At 43.7% G+C, this 16,490-nt stretch overlaps 1 protein-coding gene across 1 annotated transcript in view; it reads right to left on the bottom strand.

Annotated features, from left to right (window-relative positions):
• Positions 1–1,123: 1,123 nt before the first annotated feature.
• Positions 1,124–16,490, bottom strand: part of Gtf3c3 (general transcription factor IIIC subunit 3) — a 34,060-nt gene continuing 18,693 nt past the window's right edge. Inside the window, exons 9-18 of the mRNA XM_028886399.2 lie at positions 14,924–15,027; positions 13,913–14,084; positions 11,180–11,382; positions 10,402–10,503; positions 9,596–9,731; positions 7,305–7,542; positions 6,195–6,385; positions 5,392–5,516; positions 2,709–2,861; positions 1,124–1,564 (exon numbers count right to left, since the gene is read on the bottom strand). Coding sequence (XP_028742232.1) covers positions 1,442–1,564; positions 2,709–2,861; positions 5,392–5,516; positions 6,195–6,385; positions 7,305–7,542; positions 9,596–9,731; positions 10,402–10,503; positions 11,180–11,382; positions 13,913–14,084; positions 14,924–15,027 — 1,547 coding nt within the window. The 3' untranslated portion in view covers positions 1,124–1,441. The remainder of the gene's footprint in view (positions 1,565–2,708; positions 2,862–5,391; positions 5,517–6,194; positions 6,386–7,304; positions 7,543–9,595; positions 9,732–10,401; positions 10,504–11,179; positions 11,383–13,912; positions 14,085–14,923; positions 15,028–16,490) is intronic.

Below are 16,490 nucleotides of genomic sequence, written 5' to 3'. Positions count from 1 at the left end.
AATACAAGATGTGTTACTAATTACACACAAATTCTGCTTCCCCACTGGAAAGCTGTATGTTCAGTACAGAGTGCTAAGACCTCCTCAAAGTCTCCACTGTATTTATCTATTTTGTTTTTGTTTTTGTTTTTGGAGATAGGGTTTCTCTGTGTAGCTTTGCGCCTTTCCTGGATCTCGCTTTGGAGACCAGGCTGGCCTCGAACTCACAGAGATCCGCCTGCCTCTGCCTCCCGAGTGCTGGGATTAAAGGCGTGCGCCACCACCGCCCGGCTTCTCCACTGTATTTTATTCAGTCTCAACACGTTTCCTTTCACAAGTGTCTTAGAATCAACCACACATTAGCATCTGCACTAAAATCCTGTTATTACAGAAAGTCTATCTAGCAAATGTTTTCATCTGAGATTCAAGGACATGTAATGAAGTAAATATCTTTCAACTTTATCAACCCTTTATTCCATATACCCAACTTCCCCGGTCTTTAGTACTCTGCTAGGGACCCTGAACTGGAGAGCACAACACGGTACAGGGGAGCATGCTCATTCCTTTTCTCCACTGGGAAACAAATGTATTGTTTTGCCTTGGAGTGCTGTGCTTCAGATTAAATCCATTTCCAAGGCTTATACTCCAAAACTAACATACTCTCGGACGAAAGTGAAGTAAATCAATGATTTGTCTTCCTGCCAGAGAAGCATCTTAAATAATTTTGTTAGGTGTTGACTGTAAATAATTCTACTACTGTAAGAGTCCAAATTTGTTTTCCCTTTAGTAAGCAACCTCCTTTGCTGTGTACCTGAACGGTGATGATACTGCACAGAAAAGCAGCAAATATCCCTTAAAGAAACACACGTCACACTTTGAGAACCGCAGGCTGAGGCTGTGGCTCAGTGCTAGAGCGCTCGCTTAGCATGGCACAAGGCCCTGGGTTCAACACAGCACAGAAAATCCATACGTAAATACTTGGACTCAGTGCTGGCTCTCTCAGTAGTGCACTCTGTAATGCCTTGAGGACAAACCACATCCGTCTGTTCTCAGTATCCTCCGCACTTGTCGGAACACCTGTTACACAGGAGGTTAGCAGACATTAAATGGAAAAATAATGTTCAATTCCACCTGACTCAGAGGCTAGAGTGTCCATTTCTGCATGGGAATAATTTTATTATAGAATGCTAAGGGGAAATAACAGGATAATATGTACATCTTCACAGGAATGGTAACTCTGTATATATTCCAGAGATAAAAGCAGTGTTTCGGGCTTCTAAAGGCTTGTGGCTTGAATGTAGGGCCTTGTGCATACAAAGCAAACAGGCACTCTACAGCTGAGCTATACCTCCCGCCTCAAAGCTGCGGTTATACTGGTAGCTAGCGGTGATGTCAGCACCATTTTTACCATCAAGAACAATAGTGTCACAGAAGACACTGGTCCGCACAGCAGCTTTCTCGGTTATATGACACAATAGGTGTACAAAAGCCTTTGAGCCATTGCAGTGTTCCCGCTGCCCTGATAGATGAGAGACATGTTGTAGGCAATATCTCTTCGGAGGTCCAACTGGTCAACCTCTATGCCCTAGGAGGAAAAATGAATGAGTATTTTATTTCCAACTGTCAACCATGTCAACATGATGACAAACTTCTGTCATTTTCCAGAATGATTTCAATTCATATAATACTAAAAACAGAATACCTTGGACCTACCTACACTGATTCAGGTAATTATTATAGTCACGGTTTCGTCAACTGTCTAACCAATAGTCACAGCAGACTTCAATTCTGCCTCACTGAATGGCACTGCAGAGCGGTCGGTGGCCTCCACTGAGGGCTTGTCAGCAGTTCCCCTGCCGTGCTGAAAGTTCACTTTCACTGATGGAGCCCAAAATGTGGGCTGCTGCCCATAGTTTGCTTCAGGAATTAAAGTGTCAGCTCAACTTTAAAGAGTCTCTTAATAATGGCCACTCTGTCTGTAGGAGGAGGTGGGGAGACAGCTGAGTGGACAGTGCTCGATGAGCACACAGGAGGACCTGAGTGCAGATCTCCAGGACTCAGGAAAGCTAGACGCAACAGCACAGCTGTAACACCAGGGAGCCTGGAGGGAGCCGGGCTGCGGAGAGGCGCCCAGGAGCTCATGACCAGCTAGGCTGGTATGCACAGCAGCTCTGTCTCAGACATGACAGAGGGCAAGGACCAACCCACCAAGTTGTTCTCAGAACTCCACGGTACACGCATGCTTGCAATCACATGACCTCCCTACATACAAAGCAGGGTTTGTTTGGTTTTTGATGAAACAGGTGGTTGTTGAACTTGGAAAATAACAGCGTACACTATTCAGGATTCACAACTTCCAGCTCCTATCTGGAAAGCACAGGAGCTGCCTCTGCATAACTGTAGAGGGTTAAAGGTCATAACCACATGTGCACAGCAGGTTCAAAAGGTTGGTGATAGATCTTAAGGCCAGGATGTCAAAGATTTTCCTACTGCCGAACCTGAGGATAAATATATTACAGAAAAAAACATTCTGAGACAAGATCTTCATGAAGTCTGAGATGGCCTTCAGCTTGAGGTCCTGCTTGGTTTCCCATGAGATTGTTAACATGTATCACTACACCTGGCCCCAAACACATTTTACTACACACTAGAATTTGCCTCAGTGTCTAGACCACAGTACACAGCAGAGCGTACTTCTCTACAGATAAAGGAAACCATGTGTCAGTTACCTCTACCACGAGCGGAGGGAGTGCCAGAGCCTTCTGGTAATAGTGGATCGCAAGGTGAGCCAGTCCCAGTTGGTGAAGGCCTCGGCCCAGATTGTAGAAAGATTCCTGGCAAGGTCCACGTATGCTCAGGTACCGATTAAGGAAGGAAAAGCCCTAGCAAAAGGAAAAGGATGGCTGAGGATTCCATTCACTCAGTGCAGCACACTGAAGGAGGAGGCCAGGCTTGTTGGAGTCTGGCTGCGTCAACAGTACCCACCAATGTGCTGTTGATGCAGTGAATCGTAACAACACTGACCATATCAGAGTTCATAATCTGTCTGCCCAGTCTAGCTAGCCTTGACCAGTCTCCTGCCACCCTCTGAGCACACACTGGTGAGGTTATATCCATATTAGAATAAACTATTTTTTAAACATAGTTTTGAACTGTTATTAGAACTAAGAGAAAATTTCCCTCTCGCACTCCCTTTCTAGCAGAGTTAGACATATTCATGGAACTAATGTTCTTGCACAAAAACTAATTCCAAATGGACCAAAGGCCTAAACCCGAAACCCTGCAATTCCAGAAGCAAACCTAGGCAGTGCCTGTAGGTGTAGGAAAGGACTCCTGAACAGGACTATTCACCAACAAGTGACAGGAGGGACTTCCCAAGACTGAAAAGCTGCTGCACAGCTATGCATCTGACAGAGGTTAACATCGAGAACACACAACTCAAAAACCAGTCAAAAGACACACACCACCCATTCAAAACATGAGTCTGGGAACAGAGAGTTCTCAGAAAAAAAGAGAAAATGCCCGAGAAATATCTCCTCTTACCCTGGTCAAAAGGCAAAGATCAGTAAAACTGACAAAATGAAGAGATGCAAGGAAAGAGAGACCCTCCTTGACCCCTGGAGGGATGGGAAACTGTGTGGAGAAGTCTCCAGCTGGAGGAAACCTGCCACATGAGCTGGCCACTACTCTCTGGTGTGAGGACCCAGGACCTGGTGTGTGCCCAGAAGACCTCCCACTCCTGCTCTAATCACAAAAGCTGGGAAACAGAACAACCTAGTGTCCTAAACTGACAAACGGATAAAGAGAATGTGATTCACACACACCATGGAATACTAGTCAGCTGCAAAGAAAAATGAACTGTGAACTTTGCAGGTAAATGGGGAACTAGAAACGATCTTACTGAGGGAAGTAACGCAGACCCAAAGACAAACTGTGTGCTCTCAATCACTGGAGGCTCCGAGCTCTGTCCTCAGAAATGAGGTCAGCCTGTAGTAACCACAGAACTCAGGAAAATCAATTGGGACCACTGTGTGTTGGGGGGGGGAACACGCGGTGGTGAGCAGTAGAGAAGGGAGTAAACAGCGGGAGCACGTGATCTGACAGGTGAGAGGGAAGGAGGTGAGGACAGGAGGAGAGGAGGGTAAAGAGGAACAGTGAGGATACGTAATCTGAACACGTGATCTGATGGGAAAGGCACTAACAGGCTCTGGGGCTGAAAGGGAGGAAGTACAGAAAGGAAATGGAGGAAAGTAAAATAACAATGTCTGAAAAAGACACAAGAAAACAGACTTAACTACTTGCCTTAAAACCCCCCTGTAATTCTGTGTATAAATACACATATATAATTCTAATGAACTTATCTGGTGCTCCCTTGAAGAGCCAAGGACTGAAAAACCCAACACCAGAGATGAGAAACCTCTTCTGAGTAGCTGGCCTAGGCTGCCCAAGAGACCCCCAAACACCCAGCCTATTGCTGTCGCCCTTGGTGGCCCCCAGAAATGGAAAGTGAGTCCCTACTGATGAAGGCCCCAGAAACCCCTGAGCTGGAACCGACCTGAATGCCCCCTCTCTGAGGACCAGCTCCATACCAGAGGGCACTGTGCAAGCTTCCCCAGGAGGGAGGCGACCACCATCCCACACAGCTATGACGGCCACATGGCTGCCGAGTCCGACAGGGGCGTCCCTCAGCAGTCACCACAGCTCTTTCTCTACCTGTACTTAAGACCCACTCCACGAGAGGAGAACCGTGCCTGGTGCTGGAAACCTGGCTAGCTACTAAAGCACGGCCAGTGAAGTCATGGCTGTAGGAGGAGAATCACAACCACTACTTCACTACACCAGCATCATCCCTAACAATAATCCTTTAAACATTGGCTCTTATCCCCACAGGTAAGTGCAGTCTTCACCCCTCATCAAGGAACATTTTCTTTGCAACAGACAGACCACCAGAAAAAACCACAACCACAAATGCAGAGTTACAGAGCCCAATTCCAGTGGAAACATCTACAAAACCCTCTGAAGGCTCAGGGAGCATTATGGAAGAGGAAGTGGAAAGCCTGTAAGACATCTGATTCAACCTCTGGCCTCCACACAGGCACACCAATGTGTGTTGATGCCTGTACAGACATGTGAGTAGGCACACAAAATGAATCAATGAATCTTTATGGGAGCTCCAACTACCTGAGGTCCTATAGTATAAAAGGACCTGAATTAAAATCCTGTATATTTACCTGTACCTGCCATGATCTGACTGTCTATGCACACACACGGCTGTAAATCAGCCTTCATCTTCAGTATAACAATATGCTGAGTCCCATGAGCTGGGACACAAGTGTAGGTGTGGAGTACTCCCAACATGCGTATCGATCAGGCATGGCTTTTGAGAAGACATGACCCACGCTCACTCATTACCTGCACAGTCAGAGCGTGTCTCTTCAGCACATACTTCTGCGATGCCATGTGGATGAAGGTCAGGCCGATGCAGAGATTGTAGAGGGGCTCGCTGGGGTAGGCACGGAAGGCTTGCACATACTGTCCTGGAGAGAGTAGGCACCAGACAATGATGTGCTGAGAATAGATTCCTCCTTTCCTCATCACTCAAATGGTTTTAAAACCAAACACCACTGATTTTAATGTATAAAGACCTGATATCATCCACACACACATTAGTTTAAGCTTTATAGCAATGTACAACAGTACTATGAGAAGTATCCTCATAAGTGTATCTTAATGATTAGGAGTAATTTAAGCAGAGAGACATTTCTATACAGAATACTTCTAAAATCATTTAGGAGTGTGATAATCTATTTTATGACCTTAAATCTCTCTTCAAAGTGAAGGGAGAATGTGTGTGTGTGGTGTGTGTGGTGTCTGCGTGGGCAAGTGCATGTGTGTGCACACTGCTGCCAGCTGATGACTTCTAGCCCTGAGCAGGAACACCTGCTGACCTTAGACCTATTTGATCTTTAAACACAGTAACAAACAAACATTCTCACGATTACTTAGAAGCACTTATACATAGCAGACTTTGTTCTAAATACTTCTTTATACTAACTCATTTACTGTTCAGATCATCTCTACGACAGGTCCTTGTATCTGTTGCGGAGGCTGCTTTGCAATGGGAAAGAGGACGTTTGAAACCCAGGCAGTCCTGCTCCAGAGCAGAAGCCCGGCCCTCGACCACGACGCTGACAGTCTGGTGGCAGCACACTTACCAAGAGCATGTTTGAAGCTCCCGGACACGAATGCATTGTGTCCATTCAGAACGCACAGAGCATGGTTATCCGGGTTTTTCAGCATCAGACGGAGGCAGAAGCGATGATGTCTTACATCTTGGGAGTGCATGGTAACTTGATTGAAAATATTCCACAGCTGGGGCTTATTGACATTTTCCATTACCATTACCCTAAAACAGCAGAAAGCACGAGAGAGAGAGAGAGAGAGAGAGAGAGAGAGAGAGAGAGAGAGAGAGAGAGAGAGAGAAAGAGAGAGAGAGAGAGAGAGAGAGGAGAGAGAGAGGAGAGGGAGAATGAGAATAGAAATAGGGAAGTTTAAGAATGAAACTCTTGAGTGCTGTCCCCCAACAAGGAAAAGCAAAACCTCTTCTACAATCAAAGTTTTTTGGGTTTTTTTTTTCCCTAGAAAATGCTTCTTAAGTTAGTAATTCTTTATCTCGTTCTTGATTAAAAAAAAAAAAAACAAAAAACAAAAAAAAAACCAAAAAAACTCTTAATCTAAACCATTTAACGGCTTGGTTTACCTGCCTTCCAGCTTACTGTAGCTACAGGACCAGAAGCTTTGACTAATACAGTGTGCCTGGCACTGTTTAAAGGCTTTAGATGTGATAAGCCATTTAACCCTAATGATAAAAGTACAATGTCTTTTACAAATGGGACACTGAGGAAGGAGAGGGTAAGTAACTGGCCTGATGTCACATTACCAGAAGTTAAGTGTCAGGGGACCTGAACCTGAGACATCCAGCTCCAGATCACCCCGTGAAAGAACACCAAAGACTCACCTGTGAACTCAGCCAGTAAACCACAGGAGCGTTAAGAACAACACAGCTTGCTAATTCTTGACTGTGAGGGAGGGCCTACGTCACGCAAGTACACATGAGCTATCAGAGAATACAGTCGAAATATGACTGGAGGGGCTGGGGACAGGCTCAGTGCTTAAGAGCACATCTGCTTCTGCAGAGGATCAAGTTCCCAGCACCCCCGTGGTGGCTCACAGGACGTGCAAGTCCAGTTCCAGGGGATCCTGCACAGTGCACACACACATACACATGAGTATTTTTGAAACATGATTTATGACTAGAAACTTACCTGATATAGTCATATGCCTTTCTGAAATTTTTATCCAGAATTGCAGCAGATAGACCGAAGTATTCTAGTTCTTTGCGTTTTTGTCTGTCGTCATAAAATGAGTAATATTCCAGTGAAGAATCTACAAGCAACTCAGCTTCCTGGAATCGGGATAAGTCACTCAAGGTGTATATGGCCTTCAAGAGAAGGTTCCACCAGTCATCTTTTGGCAAGACACTTGTGAGTACAGCAAATATTGCTAAAATGAGACAAATGAAAACCAACCAGGACACTGTTAGTTCTGGAACAGCAGTCCTGGAAAAGAAAAGTGCACATGGTGAGTGCACGGACAGCCTTCAGAGCCTGGGTCCTACGTCCTAACCCGTGGAGAAGCTGACAGAGGTGAGGACAGAGAGCTGCTTGTGGGGACGCCTTCCATCCTCTGTCCTTCCACTCTGCGTGGCCAACAACCTAGCAGTCCAGTTAACTCCCACGCCTGACTCCCTGCACAGCCAACGGTCCACGTGCACAGCCAACGGTCCACGTGCACAACCAACGGTCCACGTGCACAGCCAACGGTCCACGTGCACAACCAACGGTCCACGTGCACAACCAACGGTCCACGTGCACAGCCAACGGTCCACGTGCACAACCAACGGTCCACGTGCACAGCCAACGAGCCACGTGCCTCTGTCGGTCTCAGCTCAGACACGCGCTGCTCCAGCGGGAACAGGCGTCTTCTCCATGGATGACTGACCACACAGCTTCTGATGTTCGCAAAACAACTGTCACCCTTTACAGATTTGGGGTTTCTTGGTCTTTTTCTAATCTCAGTTTTCTTTGCCTTTAACTTCCTTTTCATTTGTCCATAAGAAGTCTCCTTTAAAAAATTACATTTAAAAAACAGCAAGCCAGACATGATAGAGCACACCTGTAAATGTCAGTACTCAGAATAATGAAGCAGGAGGGTGCCGAGAGCTGAAGGCCAGCCTGGGCTACATAGCAAGTTCAAGACTAGCCAAAGCAATTTAGAGGAGGGAGGGCACACAGGAAGGAGGGTAGGTCCACAGGAAGAGAAGAGATGGGGGGGTAGACGAGGAGAGGAGGGACAGAAAGACTTGGGCTGCTGACTGCAGTGCTTGCCTAGCCTGTGAAGGTCCCTCAGTTCATCCCCACCACTGGAACAGAACAATGGGGGAGGGAGAGAGGCCAACAGATCTGTACTGAGCCACCACTTACTCTCCTGGGAGTCTACCTTACACACCAAACCATGATAAATCTGTTCATGAAGATGCTTACTCTACATTACTATTCCTACACCACAACAGAAAGAAATGACCTCATAAATGACACAGTTGCTATCCAGTGGACTACTGCACATTCTCTGAGTAGAGCAACACAAGAAAGGTCTATGAAAAACCAGAGTACTGAGCTGATGTAGGACAGAGAGGTTCCTTCGGTGGAACACCTGCTCAGCATGTGCCAGACCCTGTGACTGACCCCAGCCCGACACAGCTGCACCTAACAGAAAGAAGCTTAGCTCACACATCCAATCTGATGTCACCGCCACTAAGATGAAGTTAGTAACCTTACCAAACTAGGAAAAACCAACAGACCGGAAACGAGGAAGGACAAAGGTAGGTTTTACATGGAGAAAAATACTTTAGGGAAACATGTCCAAACTACATGCCATAGAGAAGTTTCTGGAATAAACCCAGAATCCACGAACTGAAGAGACAGCAGGGCTCAGAAGCACCTGTAGCCTAGATCACAGGCAGCTGAGTGCTCTTGACTCGGGATAGGCCCTGGAGTCTGAGGCAGACTAACAGTTTAATCAATGCTGTGCTAGCTAACAATGACGGAGTTTGGCCAGACTGACATCTCCAGTTGTGTCTTATCTCTAAAGGTCTTTCTCTGAGTAACCACCTCCCTCAAACATCCGCAGTGCTTTTAAAACCCTGTGACTTAGACTGGGTCAATGCAATTTTCTTTCATAGTTTCTATGACTCCTCCTTTGTCAAAAAAGAACTGAACACAACAAAACCAATGTAACTGGCATCTAATCTTCACAAATTTTCTTCTTAAAAGGTCAAAATTGTTTTACTTTATGTTTTTCAGAGAAAGATTCAGTGGGCATTTTCCTCTTAATTTCTGAAAGTATTTACAGTTAAGCCTTTTAACATGAATTGAGTTGGTTATACCTGGCAGGTTTAGATTACAATTTTCATTTCATTTAGATTATTATCAGGTATTACTTCACCAGTCCTTTTCAATTCAGCCAAGTTTTTACATAAAGCAAATGAAGCAATTACCTTTCGCATCATAATTGGATGTTTCTTGCTCATTGTTGTCTGAGATTTTATCTCTTGAGACTTTAATAAGGTAGAGATGCCTTTCTCCAGATTTGGAACTGGATATCAAACAAACTTGGGCTCTATTCATCGCAACCTGAATAAAAGATGATGAGATGCTTCTTAGCCAATAATTTATACAGTAAGACTGAAGACCTGAGTACCACAAACCAGACTGAAAGCTCTCCAGCAACTTACTCTATCTTTTAAATGCCTAAAAGTAGAATGAATTGATTTTTCTTAGCATGTCTGTAGTGACTGAAATTCCTTTGATATCAAGGGGAACAGTGACAATTTACTATGACATGCAGGGCAGGAGAGGGCGAATGAATGCAGGCCACTTCCCTGCAAAAAACAGACTCAGAATGGATGCACAAAAATGCACAAAAGTTTTGCAAAATGAACCATTTTAGTACATACTAAATACAGTCTACAGGGCTTATAACTGGTAATTCTAGAGTTTTCGTATTACAAAGTAAGTAGATTTAAAGATTTCATTTCACTGTTTTTTCTAGTCAAGCTTATATTACCAGGTAGAACTTCCAATCTTAGCTGGACTATAGTTCAGTACTTGCCCAACATGTGCATGGCCCTGGAGTCAATCTCCAGTCATATAACATCACTAATTTCTAAGTCTTTTGGACTCACCTGCCCTTCACTTTAAAATGTCTAAGACAGAACAGTTACAAAGCTATCATCCTGCTTACATCAAAATTTAAACATCTGAAAACTAGGCCGGGCTACTAGAAAGCACAGTCCCTGCCCACCTTTAAAAGCATGGCGAGCATGGTCAGCAAGGTGTCCAGGTAGCCGTACATCTTGCCTTGTGAGAACAGCAGCGTGGAGCGGTGAAGGAGCAGCTTCAGTTCCTACGGAACAGCACATGACAGCGAGTGATAGGCGTCTTTGCTGAAAATGGCTTGATTTGCAGAAATACGGTTTCTTTAGAACCCAGACTCTACGAACATTTGCTTTATAACATAATAATCAAAATCTAATACATTAGAGGCTATAATTTATATCTAATAAAAAATGACTAAAATTTGAGACTAACTCATTTTTCAAAACCACTTAACTTAGAGGCTAGGGAGATATGCATGAAGACCTGAGTTCAGACCCCAGAACTTAACGGATAAAAAGCCAGGCAAGTGGCTCACCACAGCACTGGGGGCGCAGAGACAGGGGTCCCTGAAGCTCCCTGGCCAGCCAAATCAATGAGCTTCAAGTTCAGTGAGAGACTGTCTCAATAAATAGATGAATAAATCAGTATATGCTGAGAGAAATCTAGGAAAGATACCTGATGTCTGCCGCTGACCTCCAAACATGCACACACACACACTAACTAGAACATACAACATACACGTCATCTGTCTCTGACCTCCACACATGCACATACTCATGCTACTATTACATAACACACACATCAAACAAATTCCACTAAATTAACACACTGAACAAAAACTTTGGCAGTAACTATAAAAGCAGGCAAATGATCTACAGCTGAGGAGGAAGTACCCAGAGAAGCACCCCCGTGAGGTGGCCTACCTGCTGTGCAGCGTTGGCATCCTGGGCTAAAGTATCTGGGTCATACATGGGCTCCAGAGCTTCCAGAGCTTTCTCAGGACGGCCTAGCTGCTGCTGCAGGATAGAAAGTGAGATCCTCGCATCGAGATGGAGCGGGGCCAGGTCAACCACCTTACTGTAGCTTTCAGCGGCCCGTTCCATGTAGCCCAAGGCCTTTAAACATTCTAGGGTGGGAAGAGAAAAGGTGTTCAATTCTTGAGCTGTAAACTGGACAAAGCTACTTCTTTCAAATTTAATTAGTAACATACTTTTTTATTTTACTTTTTGAGACAGAGTCTGACTGTGTGGTGGAGGCTGCTCTCAAGTCTACAATCCTCTTGCACCAGCCTCCCAAGCCTGGGGTTACCCATTTACACTTCCCCAGCTGGCAGGGTTTGACATTTTAAAGATCTGTTGTTAGAGCAACAATGGAATGGATATGTATTGTTAGCACTTTTTTCTTCTTTTTTAAAATGTATTCTTTTCTCGAACAACACACCTCACCTACAGCCTCCCCTCCCTCCACTCCTTCTCTGTTAACTGATCAATCGACTGATCCTGTCCCTGGTGCTTCTGAGATCACAGCCAAGCCTCATGCACGCTGTGTGATGAGCTGGATCCCAGCCCTGCCCATCAGATTTAAACAGCCGCAAGGATGCAGTCAGAGTCTGTACTCAATTTGCTGTCTCTACTCACTTATGCTATGGTTTAAGCATTCCCCAGGCCTTCACTGGCATTCTGAATGTTATATAATAACCAATCATAATTACTTAATAATTATTTAACTGTACTGATACAGGGCTTGTTTCCAAACAAACACTCTGGTCACACCACAGGAAACATCTCAATGTATCGAGAGTTCATGACTGGGAGACCCAACTTAATCCACAGACATGTTTATATGGCATTAACTGCCTACATATTTTGAAATTAGCATTTTATAAAATCCAGGTACTGGCTTCTTCTAATTGGCAACAGCAAGCTAGCTCCCTCCTCTCACATGGCATCACGAACCCACGGAGATGTGACTCTCCAGTTTTCATCCCTCCCACATATCCGCTTCACTCACATTGTTACTGGGCTCCCCAGTTTGCAAACCCCCAATATCAACATTCTTCCACTCCTCAAAACGAGTCCTCAGAAGTAAAATTCCTCAATGAACCACTAAGTTAAATCGTTTGAACTTGGAGGCGCGTCCTGATCCGCACTTCCTCTCTCCACTCTGGCAGCTCCAACACCAGCTGGATCTTCTCATGTGCCCTTTCTACTGTAACGGCCTCCTAACGACCTCCTAAATATCTCGCCTCAAAGTGCTTCCTCAAATGTCTCCTGGCCACTACATTAGGCTAAATCTTGAAAACAAATTAGAAGAGTAATATGAATAGATCATTGTAACGGCATCTCATATTTATTTCATGTAATGCCACAGCTATTTAATTCCTTTGATGGTCCTTCCTGATTTTTAAGATGACTCTGAAGTTTTAGTTTCCACTACAATTCAATTGACTAATACAATTCACTAATTTCAAGCTACATGGATTCAAAATGGAAGCAGCAATGATCCAAATCTGAATCATAAAGGATTTCTAAGTGTCTACTAATAAACACAGAGGAGCAGTCCCAGTACCATGGCCTTCGGAGGGCAATGCACACCCATACTCTGGGTAACCCTGGCTCCTCTCTTTCCAAATCCCACAAAGGTAACTTTGTATAAAGGTATTACAATTATATTCATGTTTACTCTTCGAAACAGAAAAATGTCCTCTTAATAGTGAAAGGAGTTTTCCTAGATCCTGCCTGTGATGGAGCTACTGTCCCAACGTGTCAAGTAGTTCTTCTCTGGCTATAGAGGACTTTCTTCTCTCAAATAATTTTAAAAACTTTCTAACATATAATATATTAAATGAAAACTGTTCAGTTAATATCTTTTGTTTTTCTTTTGGGGGGTTACTTTGTTTGTTTGAGACAGGTTCTCACTATGTAGCCCTGGCTGGCCTCGAACTCAACAGAAATCTGCCTGCCTTTGCTTCCCAGGTGTGCACCACCAGACCCAGCACTAAAAAATCTCTTTTCTTTAAGACAACCTATCAGACTATCTTTTATTTTTATGTGTCTAAGAGATTTGGTTGCTTTAAGCTGTTTTCTCTTTACTCTGAATGATTTATTTTCAGACTACCATGGACTTAAATCACAATAAAACAAAATGATTAATAGGTTAATCTTGAGCATGTGTGGCTCAAATAGCACAGAAAAGCACATTAACTATTTTCTCTCAAAACAACATTAAACATACATTTATAAAAACTCTTTAAAAATAATTTTGCCCATCTGATAATACCGTTCTATAATCTATGTTACGACAAGTCAAAGAGGGTATTTAAGGGGCATGTCAGCTTTTCTGTTATCACCCTAGGATGTGCAGCAAAGTCCATATCGAGTAAACTCACTGTCCTCTAGAGAGAACACTGTGGCTTGGACCTCAAGTATCTTAATGTCACTTACGTGAGGAGTAGAGCCTAATATCCCATAAGGAATGGGCTCAAGGATGTTGACACTTAGTAATCTAGCAAGACTCCTGCAATCCTAATCTTCCGGCCACACGAAGCCGGAAACACTTGCACCAAGTCTACTGTGTTATAATAACTGCCGTGCTGGGAATATAAAGGCCTGCCTGACTGTATGATTAAAACTGTTTCCTCCCCGGCAGAGCGTTACCTGCATGCCGGAGCCAAACCACTGCCAGGTTGTACCTCTCAGAACAGACCAGCGCGCTGAGCAGGGGAAGCGCAGAATTATATTCACCAACATCCAGAAAAGCTTCAGCAACATCAAGGTAGAGGTCGCCCATATCTTCAGGATTCTGTTCCACCAGCGTTGTTAAGAGAGGCTAAACCCAAATAAAACCCGAGGTCAAACATTCATCCCTAATAGCCACATCTCTGTACCAGCTACACCACATAAGCCGAAAAGCAGTGAGGACTAACAAAACTAACGGCTTGGTGGTCATTTTTCTGCTCATCTCTGCAAGTCTATTAAAAAGATTCAGACTTTCACCGTTTCTTTACTCATTCCTTCCTTCATCGACGTGTGCAGCGGCTAGGGAGTAAGCCCACTGGGAGTGCTTTCTCTCTCCAGCCCAACAAGCCGGTGCCTTTGGCTCCATGTGTTTGCTGATGCCTGAAAGGCTACTCTGTCAGTTTTTACTCAAGCGTCACCTTCTCAGGGGACCCCTCTACTAAAAACATACAGCTTTCTCCCATTCCTACATTCTGTATATTTCTTGTTTTTCTTTATAACACTTTTCATCAACCTATAACTTACAGATTTAATCCCTTAAAACAAAAGATCCATCCCTGAAGAGAAGGTTTGATCAACAAAGCAGATGCCCAGTACATTTTTTATTCAATAAAATACTTGTTCCCAAGTCAGAAAAAGAGAGGAGATCTAGCAACTATAGAGACTGCCTAAAGGCTAATCACAACTTCTGATCTCTGGATTGTTCTCACTTTAAAAGAAAATTATTGCAAGCCCAGTTCCAAAACACTTTGTTTTTATGAGCCATTCCCATGAAATTTTGATTTTTACTGTGTTTTACTGGTGAAAATTTGAGGTTTACTGTGTCTTCCCCGTTGTAAGAAATGTAACAATCTAAAGTCAAGTTACAATGTCTGGTCATCTGGGAAGGATCCTACTGCGTAGGCAGGCGCAGTTCCCGGTGCTACTTACATTGAGTGGCTCGAGGATGTTGAGATGCACCAGGCACACCATCAGCTTCACCGTGATGTCTATGGGCACACTGTCAGGTATAGAGCAGGTGACGGTCTCCGCAGCTGGGGAACATCAGAGAGGCATTCCTATGTGCAAGCTCAGGACGTAGAGCACCCTAAGGCAACTCCAGCCTGCACCCAAGAGCCAATTTCCAACGACTCTAAGGGAAGATCCCAGTCAATGCTATTCTAGTCAACTGTTAGCAGCTTCTGACCTCCTTCAGTCTGTCTTTTGTTTGTACTTTAGCCTGCCTTTTTCCTAACATCAACTTATTTCAGACAAACACAAATTTCCATACCTTTTACCAGATGACAGAGGATTAAAAATAAAAAATGACCAGGATATATGAAACCTCTCTTTTTAAATTCTTGAATTCAAAAGCTTCACTTAAGACTTTACTTGAGAGATTTATAAAAGGGGCTAAATACTTTTCTGCTTTCTAAAACTTCATTATAGCAAAACAACTTTTAAAATTCTGGGAAATTAAAGGCATTCTATTATTTCATATTTTGCACATTAAATTACAATTCAGTTTGTTTCTATTTCATAAACTATACATGATATTAGTGATGTGCCTTTAGTGGTAGACTCAAATTTAAGTTACTTACAAATTAAATAATCTCATCCGTTTTACAGAATTTGCCGTTAATTGTCTGAGCTAACCAATCATAGGAATATGATTTCATTATGAGACTGTTTTAACAATGAACACCATGATAGTAAATGATAACAAATTTAACTTTGATATTTATGCTACACAATTTTCCTACCATGACATTTTACTCTCTCAAGACCTAGGCTCCCTAAGGACACATGTCAAGTCTACTTGACTAAAGGCAGTACCTACAGCATACTTCTTCTGAAGACTGTATCTGTGGTTACCCACCTACAAAAGTACTAACCAATACGGTCACTGTTCTATATCCCAAATACTAGCATTTTGGTTTATTGTTTAACATGGTCTGAATGTTTATATCCCCAACACATGGTATAGTATATGATGGCATTAAGAGGTAAGGTCTCTGGAAGGTAAGGTCACAAGAGCTCTGCCCTCAGGATGAGGATTCATGTCTTTATAAAGAGGTCTAAAGGAGTTCTGTGTGTCTGTCTCCCACATGAGGACACACAGATGGTACCGTATCAAACCTCTGCTGCCTTGGTCTTTGACTTCCAAGCCTCTAGAAATTTCTGTATGTAGACCACCAAGTCTAAAGTGTTTTGATATAGCAGCTCAAATAACTATTTAATGAAATACACAGGAAGCTATCTGAAGCAGATAGTACTTGGCATCAACTCACTTCCCATAACTCCTGCCAAAATCCTCTCAAGATAAGGATGAAAACTACCACACAGGGACTCTCTCACAGGAGTAAGGACACACACTATGACCCCAAATGAGAAGTGTGTCCCACCTTGGAGGCTAAGTCATACATGTTAACATTTTCTTAGACTAGGTCAATGGGTGTGGTGCAAAGACCAGGCAGGAGCTAGAAGAGACGCGAAGGCACACTTCAGATACAGCCGT

Source organism: Peromyscus leucopus, chromosome 13 (genome assembly GCF_004664715.2).
Source record: "Peromyscus leucopus breed LL Stock chromosome 13, UCI_PerLeu_2.1, whole genome shotgun sequence".
In the NCBI taxonomy this organism is placed as follows: Eukaryota; Metazoa; Chordata; class Mammalia; order Rodentia; family Cricetidae; genus Peromyscus; species Peromyscus leucopus.
Note: the sequence above shows the minus strand (reverse complement) of the source record. Positions and strands in the feature narration are given on the sequence as shown.